At 45.9% G+C, this 10,897-nt stretch overlaps 1 protein-coding gene across 2 annotated transcripts in view; it reads right to left on the bottom strand.

Annotated features, from left to right (window-relative positions):
- Positions 1-9,844, bottom strand: part of LOC119373851 (protein-cysteine N-palmitoyltransferase Rasp) — a 67,787-nt gene extending 57,943 nt beyond the window's left edge. For both annotated transcript variants that reach the window (XM_049410944.1, XM_037643920.2), the window contains exons 1-6: positions 9,691-9,844; positions 8,150-8,277; positions 5,067-5,134; positions 3,114-3,224; positions 2,741-2,935; positions 954-1,178 (exon numbers count right to left, since the gene is read on the bottom strand). In XM_049410944.1, the coding sequence (XP_049266901.1) occupies positions 954-1,178; positions 2,741-2,935; positions 3,114-3,224; positions 5,067-5,134; positions 8,150-8,277; positions 9,691-9,734 (771 nt within the window). In that variant the 5' untranslated portion in view covers positions 9,735-9,844. The remainder of the gene's footprint in view (positions 1-953; positions 1,179-2,740; positions 2,936-3,113; positions 3,225-5,066; positions 5,135-8,149; positions 8,278-9,690) is intronic.
- Between the last annotated feature and the right edge of the window lie 1,053 nt (positions 9,845-10,897).

Raw genomic sequence — 10,897 nt, forward strand, 5'->3', positions numbered from 1 at the left:
CAAATCGATGACATCGCCCGGCGCACTGTACGTACTACCCGCGAGTAAAAGCGCGCGAAACGACAGACAGCACGAAAACCGCTTCTCTGCCTGGAGCGGCCGTATTCGCTTACACAAGAGTTTTGTAGAGTTGCGCGAGATCGGATGGGAAATAGCTGCTACCCTTACTTCGTATAGCATTACAATATGGTGCTATCGCATTGATCGCTGCGCCCTTTCGGCGAAACTGTGATTTTTCTTACAAACTCATCAATTACTTACAATGTGTAGTTCCCCCAAATAACTCGGAAGCCAGTAAAAAAATTCGGTGCATTTCTTACCGCGTTATTGTCGCCACTTTATGCGAATGTTGCAGGTTCGGTACATACTTGCGGCAAGTTGATTTGTCATCCGCTTTAATTCCGTTCATTTATGTCATAAAACTATGCCACAGTTAAAACATGCCAGTAATGTCCCCTATCGTAGCTTCATTATTCGTTGGTTTCATTAGGCTGAGTGCAACAAAAGAAACGAGCCCTGAATAAGCCCCTCACCCACTGACGTTCATATAAGAGTGTAACCGAGTATATTTTGCCAACTGTGCTTTGCTTATTTATAGCCAGAGTACACTGACGTTTTGCTTATGAACGATCCTCTAGCGCTTTAACACACCCTATAGAGACGCTATACATAGGCCTACTGATACCCAGCAAAATAGACGACATCAATATCGACGAAGTAATTGAGATCGTCCTTTCCTTAATACAGTGGGTTTAGAGCAGTAGGCTCATTTAGGGGCCTTTCCTGTTCTTGTTGCCTCTTTGTCTGCCATATGCTTTTAATTGCGTTGAAACTTCTATATCTGGAATGCCAGCTAGCCCGCTCCCATAGCTTTCTCCCGTATGTTACTGCTACACTTCGAAAAACAGATGCATCTAGTGGCATGCAGGCTCCTATACGTCGCTACGACATACCTGAACTACGTAGTCATCGTAATTCTGCGGAGGTCCAAGGTAGACTGTGGGCAGGTAGATCATGTAGGCGAGCGTCTTCCAATATGGCAGCCAGCGGCTCTTCTCTGCACTTTGGCGCTGAGCTCGAACGAAGTGCAGGCTGAAGCTGAGGCCACGCATAATGTTCCAGTGGAAAGCGACGTAAGCCACCCTGTGTGGCATGATGCCATATCGCTCGTACATGTACTGGGATGTGCAAAAAAAAAAGACATAACGTCCCACGATGGAATACCAACTTTACAAATCGCAGGTGACTTATACGTGGGGAATAATCGAGTCATTATTCAATGTTTCCCGTTGAAAGACGAAGGACTGGGTTTAAATACCAGTCCTCATAAAATCTAGTACCGGGGATTTTGTACACCTTTCGTGTGGTTCATTGTACGCAGATAGGCTTGAACAAAGGGGAAGACCGCCAGTTTTTACTTATCGCTAAGCGTATACAGCTTTTTGCAACAGCCTCAGTGGCATCACACCTCGTCTTACCAGTAGAGGTATGTCAGCCTATTGCAAATTCTTTCTCTGGAAGTAGCTGAGTTCGCTTATACGTTCAGCCGTGACAGATTGAGTGTGTGTACGCTAAAAATAGTCACGTATGTGGCAAGTTACAACTGAACTAATTCAGTAACGCTTGCAACTTTACGACGTCGTTTGTGTTCTGAGGGAGGACAGCTTCTTCCAAGGAGTACCTTTCGTCTTTATAGTCCTTTACATGATCTCAAAATGATATCCGTGACTTCGCGGTATAAGGTACATTGCTTAGTTCGAAAGCAGTTTGACAAACTCCTCTTTAAAATGTTAATCTCTTGCACGCCTCTGGGTACACTTTGTCAAAGAGGGCAACCATACCCACGCTTTGTTTACAATGACATATACATATAAGCGATGATCAACAAACGGCCTTCTTTGACACAAAAATAGTACACGCACCGTATGCCACTGATATTTTCATCAGTCCAAGCCAATTAAGCACAGCATTTCGTTTCCATGCATCGTGGGTTTTCTTGCACTCCATGATGCTAGCAGACTGCGCAGCGGGCGTCCCGAGCGGCAGTTTCACGATAGAGCAACCTTTCAGCCAGGGTGAAATTGTGTTCAGCATAATGGAAAACATCTGCCACTGAACTGAGAATAAAATAGCGATGGCCTCGTAACAGTGAGGCGATGTATAATGCTAAGAGTCGATTTGAGAAAGAAACAACAACAAAGAGTAACCACCTATGCCTATAACTGCATAATTAGGTAATCGCGCTCACGTTTCAATTGCATGACGCCTTCAGCAAGTATTAGAAAACGTACATGCAGCAGTAACCACTGGCACAAAAATTATCTTAAAACAGCCGCTCGACACCAAGGGTAAACATTGTTTATTTCAACCAATGAGACTGATTGAAGTTGTTCTTAATGTAATCATATGGGTGTTTCTTTCTGTGTTCATCCTGTGGGATCTTGATTTGACCTATTTGGTGAAGATTCATATTTCAAAAACTTCACGACGCCAACTAAAACAAGGACAGAAGGAAACCCAATTAACAAGAACACAACGAACACGACGTACGGGAGTTGGAAGTTGGCGCCCGTCTTGTTCAATGTGTTGCTTTGTGTGTTCGTGTTTTAGTTCGCGCCCTAAAGCTTTCTTGAAATCTGAATCATCCTGCGCCGCACAATGCAGCTGCCGTCACCTGGAATATACCACACCGCTGTCGCCCTGTGGCGCGTTTCTAAAGGTCAAGGGTTCTTTGACTCACAGTCGCTGGGTCGAAAGGGTTCACGAACTTTTGGCAGTGGATCACGGCGGCGGCCAGGTAGCACAGTGCGGGTATGTGCAGAGCGGCCACAGCATAGAAGATGGCATGTTGCGCCAGGAACATTAGCGCCACCTCCCAGCCTAAGTGAGAGGTCACAAACAGGGACGAGTAGGTAGCGTAGAACACGGGTACCAGCTGAAAAAAAAAGAAAGAAAAAAAATGATGGTGCGAGAGCGAGAAAAAAGATGCAGGAGCCCTCCCCAAAAGAATGAAATTCTCTTGTATTTTTGCCAAGTATATCAGGGTAGGCGAAAAGCTAGGGAAAGCCCTTGGTATGGGCGGGTAGAATGAGCAAAAAGGCACACGTCCTTACCGATGGTTTCACGTGGGCTGTGATTCTGGCGAGTATGGGGTGCAAAAGGTACCAATTCCACGTGTTGACCATGACGTACCTGGTGGTCTGCCATCCCCAGTTTGATGCGTCCTGCATGGAGGGGCACGAGCCCAGTTATCCGCACGTGAAGATACGTTCGAAGCAACGAGAATGACCGGCACTAAGGGACCATGATAAAAGAAGGAGGCGTGCAGACAGGCACAAAAGGGAAGATATGAAGACAACACGAATGCCATTATTGTTGTCGCGATGTCTTTTCTCGTGTATTTTCTTTTACCATGATTCCGAACCAACTAGCTCAACTTTCTGCAGTACTCGGGAACCCAATACTAAGGGAACAAATCTCATCCACTTTTTCTAGGTGTGACGCACATACTGCACTTGCGCGTGAAATGCAGTCAGCTGCTGCGATTTAAACGGAGTCAACACGGGCCATGCAAAATAATAAACATGAAGCAAAGACCCTGGTGATGACATCTATGGATGGAGGTTTGCCTAGCCCTTAATATAAACACCAAAGTTCTCTACTGTATTTAATTTAATAAGAAGGAGAAATCGTAGAGGAGGAGCGGCCGGGAGGTTAACCAGTTTAGGATAACCCTTGGCTACCCTACACATGGGAACTGTATTGAGAAGATCGAAAGGTGGAGAGGAAAGAGAAAGAAAGACAGCACATAACACAGCACACACAGTCAGTCACAGTCCGTCGTTCTTGCGTGGTACGCGGCATCGCTGTCACAGCCGCTTGTCGAAGTTCGTTTCTTTTAAAAACCTTAGTGCCCTCTTCGCCTTCACTTGCGATGTCTTCTGTCGACGACATGTAAGAATCATTTCAACAGACATTGATCTATTGTCCAAGTGGGCTATAGCAGACGCCAGAGACTCTCACTGAACATTATGTCCCAGACAGGAGCACAGAATTAGCTGTAGCGTCTCCTCGCAACGATAGGCATCGCAAAGACCGTTGTCTCCCATTCCAATGCGAAATGAATAAGATTTTGTGAATGCCGCTCTTAGTCGATCATAAGCGATAAAGCCGAGTGGCCTCTCTTCGGCGGAGTCCAGTTGGCATACAGAGATGCATCAAAGAGGAAAGGTGTTGTTGACGATTAGTCCGGTTGGTCTGGCTGCTGCACCTTACTGTCAATATTGCCATGCCATGTTGCGGCAGTTGGCACGAGTAGACGTCTTCTCCACACACGTTAAACGAAAAGTACCATGACCCTTTTTGGCTGGAATTGGTGTGGACCCACAGAAAAAGACGCTCGGCCTCCAGGTGTAGTTGAGTGGAAGCTATATATATATATATATATATATATATATATATATATATATATATATATTTATATATATATATATATATATATATATATATATATATATATATATATATATATATATATATATATATATATATATATATATATATATATATAGCCGCAACTGCGTTAATGCCTTCATAGCAACGCACATCTTGCACTAGCTGTCGTTGTCGGCTCACTTAGCCTCAAGTCTGACGTTGTTGTTTGGGCAGTGCGGCGCAGATTGTTTTGTCGTAGATGTCGGGCGTAACGGTGCGCGTATTTTATCGCGGCCTAAGCATTTACATGAAAAAAATAAAATAGAACATGTAAGCGAGGAAATGACCGAGCCAGAGGCGTAGGGGTGGGGTGGGGGAGTGGTTGAACTCTCCTCCTCCCGAACTTTTCGATTTTGCATGTGCATGCATACACGCACACATACAAACGCACGCACGAACGTACAAAAAGGATGGCTGAACTCCCCCCCTCCCCCCCTCCCCCCCCCCCGAAAAAAAATTCTGGCTACGCTTCTGGACCGCGCTGTTGTGTAGTGTGGGGGCATAGGCAATCTTTGTCCAGCAACGATATCTCCATGCACGGTCATCGTATATCGGAACATCCTTTGGGTTACCTGTTTTTGTTTCAGGCCATACGGACTCTTGACGAACGCATACTTCATTTGGTCCGTAAGGAACGCATCTAGAGTACAAGTGAAAGCAAAAAGAAAAGAAGAAAAGCTTTAACATTCGGACGCATGCAACCACCCAACCAATAACAGAGTAATCGCATTCTCCCAGTCCATTTCTGATAGCAATAACGTATAGCCCTGCAGGAAAGGGGAGAGAGGGGGGGGGGGGGGCTTACCCCTGTAATATGCTTCCGTTTTTTAGCGTCTGAAGTGATAAAACTGAAGTGACCGTGCAATGATGCATTAAGGCAAAAGTTGTATGCATATCACGATTCAAGAGGATTGGCAAGACTCTGGAAAACAATATGGCATGTACAGACGCTCTCCATTATCGCATGCTAAGAAAACTTGTCGGCAAAAGCCATCACGTCTGTACTAGTTTAACGTCTATACTATTTCGACTTCATTCGTCAATTACTGGGAATTACTTCTTAAACTCTTAATTGCTCTCAATTATTTTCAATGGCTTATTTCGCTTGTTAATACTCTCAATCACTGCTTATTTCACTTTGTAGCGCTTTAGTGGACGTTGGGCGTCTTGTATGACGCATGGCTGCGAGACGCACAGGTTGCGTTTCTTGCTTTGTTTGATTGTTCTTAACCATTCGTGTTGGTTCAGACGGTCGCTTTCCACGTGTGGTCAGGCATCGAAGGCTTTAGATAATGTAACGCTGCAAGCGCTTTGCGCACCTTTTGACCGCGACGACGTGTTCTGCGTCAAGAGCATGCGCCGTCTTTCCCAAGGTGACGTTATCACAATGTTCTCCCCGACTCACCGCCGTAGCATGCGATACGTCTCATTTTTATTAGAGTAGTAGAGTAGAGTAGATCCTATAACTTTGGCACACACCCACGCTGATGCAAGGGGCTGGCGCGAACGCAGAGCCCCACTACCAAAAATTGCATGCCACATCTGCCCCAATAGGCACCGCGCAGTCGAGTTCCCATGTGCATAGGCGTGCGCACAGGGAGGGCAGGGAGGGGCGCCCCCCCCCCCTAATCACCTAAGAGGAGGGCGCAAAATCTGCTACGTACATTGACCCTTCTAGTCACCTAAGAGGGGGGGGGGCGAAATTTGCCCCATACGTTCAGGAGAGTTGCTTGTTGGGCAAGTTGGTACATACTTAGTTAACTACAAAAGAAGCCACAAAAGGTCGAAAATCGGAAAACAGCAGAGCGGCAGAAAACAGAGACAGAGCGCAGAGACGTGGCTCTGTCTCTGTTTCTGCCGCTCTGCTGTTTTCCGATTTTCGACGTTTTGTGGCTTCTTTTGTAGTTTGCCCCATACACTGACTTAGAAGGCTGGGGGGGGGGGGCGCTGCGATGAACCTTTGCCCCCCCCTCCCTGATGGGGAACCCTGCGCACGCCTATGCCCTTGTGTGACTGCAGCGCCAGAACGCACAGCCTAGCGGATCAGGGAAAACGGCTCAGGGACAACTTCAAGCGCGATGCGCGTCTCTCCGCCTCTGCATGAGTGTGCAGACTGTGGCCGGTCCAGAAGGGTGGGCGCGTGCGAGCGTCTGTTTTCTGCCTGCCCCTAGCGGTTAATGTCAGCCAACTTGAGACGGCCCACATCGAGCAACGCAGCTCCCTCTGGTCAGTAGACGGTGACTATTAGAGGTAGCGGCGTGCTTCATCCAACCGCAGTGCAATGGATAGCCTCGACACTGGTTGCCGACCGTGTTGACACCCGACGCTAGGTAAGTATGATTCGTAGCACGCGTTAATGTCATGCCATTTCTAAAGATGCGGTATTCGGCGCTGGTGTCGAGCAATGTTCCGCTTCAATAAAGATACTCGGTTAAATGTTTCTACTTTCCGAGACAACTTATAAGTATCCAGATGTTTCGGCACAATCCTACAATCCAAATTTGCGGAACTTATGATCATGTAATGATTAAATAAATGCACATGTACCGCATTTTTTGTTGTTTTGCAACGAAGGTTTAGTGACGCTACCTGTGATGCGTACGGTTATTGGCTTTCACTCTACGAAACCGGTAATCTGATCATCGTGTGTTCTTCATAGCGCGTCGTCATTAGGACGCAGGAATCACGACAATTGCGCGACGATTCTGGAGGGGTTTATATGGCGTAACACCGACCGCGCGACGACTGCATGACGACTATGCCTGACGACGCTGAAATGTTGTTAGGTGTTACCGGCCGTCAGTGAAGGCTCCTGGTAACACCACTGGTGTATAAATTGGCACCATTACACCATTGGGGGTAGTGTATGGAATGATCACAGTGCAGTTACGACCATAGTACAGCAACGATGCAATTACATATATATGGAGCGACAGTGATGGATGTACGCCTGTTTTGCCGACACTTACAGACGGAGGCGGGGACTCTACGAATGTAGGGCGCGTTGGGTCCATCGCTGTCATCATTATCATCCTCATCAACAGCATCCTTATTATGGTTATTCAGGGTGTGCACCCAAAGCGCGCCACCTGGAGCGCGCGTGGCTAATGTAACCTAAAGGGACCTTAAAGGGACCTAAAGGGACCTAAAGGGACCTAAAGGGACCTTAAAGGGACCTGCAGACTCTATGACCTGGACCGTATTCTGAGACGATCACTTTTCGGAGCTATAGCTATAATATCGCTTTCGCTGCGTGCTGATTGGATGGTTGAAAAGAGGCGGGCAAGTGGTTGCGTCAGTCATTGGACACGCGAGGTTCTTCGTCATAAAAAGTGATTTCGCCGAAAGTGATCGTCTAACAGTACGGTCCCTGGATTCCGGTCGCGAACTCATGTTCCCATGCCGGGGTCACAGGTGTTACATGCCACGTCAGTTTTTTTCTAAATATAGCCGGAAGATTTCAATCTCGAGCGGGGGACGTACACGACATGAACACTACTTCTAAATCTCGTGTTGGAACAGCCAACCTTCTGCGTGCGCTTTCGTCTAAAAGCTATGCCCAATAGCCTGCTGTACGATGCATTGCTTAAGTTCTGCCAGGTACGAGAAGCTTAAGGATGAGTAAAAGCTATTATTTTCAACGCCCTTCACTTACTCTCTTCGTTGGTAGCGAATCTCCACATGATGTATGAGAAGGCTCCGAAAGTCACCGTCCAGTGGTACACCTTTACCGGTCCCCATGTCCACTTTGAATGTGCGTCCGTTGTCTCTTTTTCATCGTCTCTTCGCAAACAAAGTTATTACGCAAATGTGTAATAAGGTAGCGATTGAACAAAGGAATATGAGGAAGACACAATTTCTAGTACATCTTATTTCGTTTATGATGTGAAAGGAAAGACTTTAGTGACACAATAATCACGAATAAATTGTTAATTATTTCTTATGCGTTCGCTTCTTACGTGGCTTGGAGAAACGTCGGCCAGTCGCCCTGAGGCACCTATTCCTGTTCATTCAGCCTATGCCCACATGCCTTACAGGCATTAATCTATTGTGACATAGACGTAATTAACACCCAAAAAGGAGGCCCTAAGATTTTCGTCGATGTGCTTTACATGATCCTCTGAGACCCGTATTACCAATAATAGAAGTACGCTAGTACAGACTAACCTACAAAAATAGTACATGTGAGAAAGAATAACACGTTTTGTTAATAAGCGTATGTCTGCACTGAGCAGCTAATAAGCGTCTCGTATGAGGAAAAGAAGCAGAATCTCTTCAACGAGTCACTGTGATAAAAGTATTCGTGAGAGACTCTTCGCAGGGCGAGCATTTACATCGTGATGTCGCTGGGCAAGTGCAGAATGAGGCTGTAAAAAATTGAGCATTTTATCTGCTCTCACTTTACACGCGTGGATTAAAAACAAGCCTTCATGAATCATGCGCAGGCTCCATTTATACGAATGTTCTCACGCCCGTTCAAAGCTTTAATCTAGTGACAGTCAACGCGCAGTCGTTGCTCCACAAATAAGTGGTGTTAATGCTAGGAAATGACTGGAGGGATGCTAATAATCTTCAATTGCATGAGTAGACAAGGTGTGAGCCGCCAAGATACACTATTCTGTTCGGGAACTTTCAGAACAATAATAATTACTGGCGTTGTACGTGCCAAAACTAGCATATGATTATAAAGGAGGCCGCTGCGGTGCACTGCGGGATAAATGTGACCAACTTGGGTTGTTTAAAACGCACCGGAATCTAAACGCACGGGCGTCCTTGCCTTTCGTCTCCATTTAAGTACGGCCGCCGTGGCTGGCAATCCAACCCGCGGTCTTGAGCTTATCCTGAAATTTAAGTGCACCGTATACCCTGGTTTCGATGTTGGTTGTCTGTATGCCTAGACCAGATTAGAAAAATAAATTCCACACATTTTTCAGTATCAAAGTCTGTAATTATCATTGAAACGCAATTGAAAAGGTAAGAGTAAAATGATTAAACAGCATACGAGCTCCTGATCCTATCTTATCCGCCATCTTTTCCTTATCTGCATCCTTGCTGTCGACAAGTCTGCATGTGGCATAATAGAGCCGTGACGGGTATGTTAAACATTTCCCGTAGGGCACCGTATTGGTGTGGAAGAGCCTACTTAGAGTGTTTCGAATATCGTCTATGCAAGCAGTTTATTGTTTAATGTCTCACCTGTTGCTTTTGGTATTTTCACTCTTCTTTAGCCTCTCTTTCATGGCTGCCCCGCGGTCGTGGTGAGTAGGCCGGTGTTATAACATTTCAATATTCACCGAAGCGCGGCTCTGTAGTCGCACGCGTCGACGTGTCATCTGGAAGGCATCTCACAGCAGCGAAGCAACGTGGCGTCCATCTGGCCAATCTAATTGCTCAGAGATGTGAGCGCGGGCCGTATCCAAAATTAAAGAAGAATATATAAATCAAGTAGAGCGCAAACGAAACGCGCATCCGCTTCCTCAAAGATGCTTCCGCAGCTGTGAGCGGTGGCGTCGAATTGAACTTTGGAGAGAATGTTGGCGAGCAGTTACGTTGCCCCGGCATTCCGATAATGTGACGGCCCGTCACGGTGAAAGGTTACCACGGCTTAATGGCGTGCTGCTGCGTTTTTTGAAATGCACTAATTGTGTATGGCCTAACCGTCCCCCTCTAACACCACCATCTAGTTAAACGTTGTTCATTTTACTTCTGCCGTCGTTGTTTTTCTTTCGTTCTTTTCATTATTTTTTTTGGGGGTGCAAATTTCCAAGACGTTGTCGTTGAACTTTTATGCCACTGTTGTGCTCAGGATGTTTGGCATTTATTACGTAGTAGCACTCTTCACCAGTGCACAAAGTGAACTTGTCAAAAAAAAAAGCGACATCATTTTCTCATAAAAACTATTTTCCTACGTCAATTCCGTCTTTTACACTTCGCTTTATGTATTGCTTTTCATTTGTTATCGACCTAATAAACTAACAGGGTCCCTTGTATGCATTCGCATAAGACGACTCCAAGGCGAAAGCCTTCATCTTTTTAGCAGTCGATTGTATTCATTCTGAGGCTAAGAGAACGCAGGTATGCTACCGAAATGCTTTGGTGGATGCGGATGCGAGCCCATTTTTAGTCAAACGCAGAAGTTGGCACATTGCACTTCTAAAAAGACACGCGAAATTGTCGAGAGATATTTCATGTTAAAATCAAGTAATCACGTGAGCTCGCCTTCTACTGCCCTAACTGAGGCAGCCCTTAACTTCATTGACAACAGCTGGATTAATTAACACTACAAACGCGGAACCCCAGGGACTGAAATGACTTGCTTTCATGTATATCATGTGGTGGCATATTTCTTTGCTATCGATCATCGCTGTTTTGTGTATAATATCGACGTGCTTTTGTGAAAATA

Source organism: Rhipicephalus sanguineus, chromosome 11, assembly GCF_013339695.2.
Source record: "Rhipicephalus sanguineus isolate Rsan-2018 chromosome 11, BIME_Rsan_1.4, whole genome shotgun sequence".
NCBI classification, from domain to species: Eukaryota; Metazoa; Arthropoda; class Arachnida; order Ixodida; family Ixodidae; genus Rhipicephalus; species Rhipicephalus sanguineus.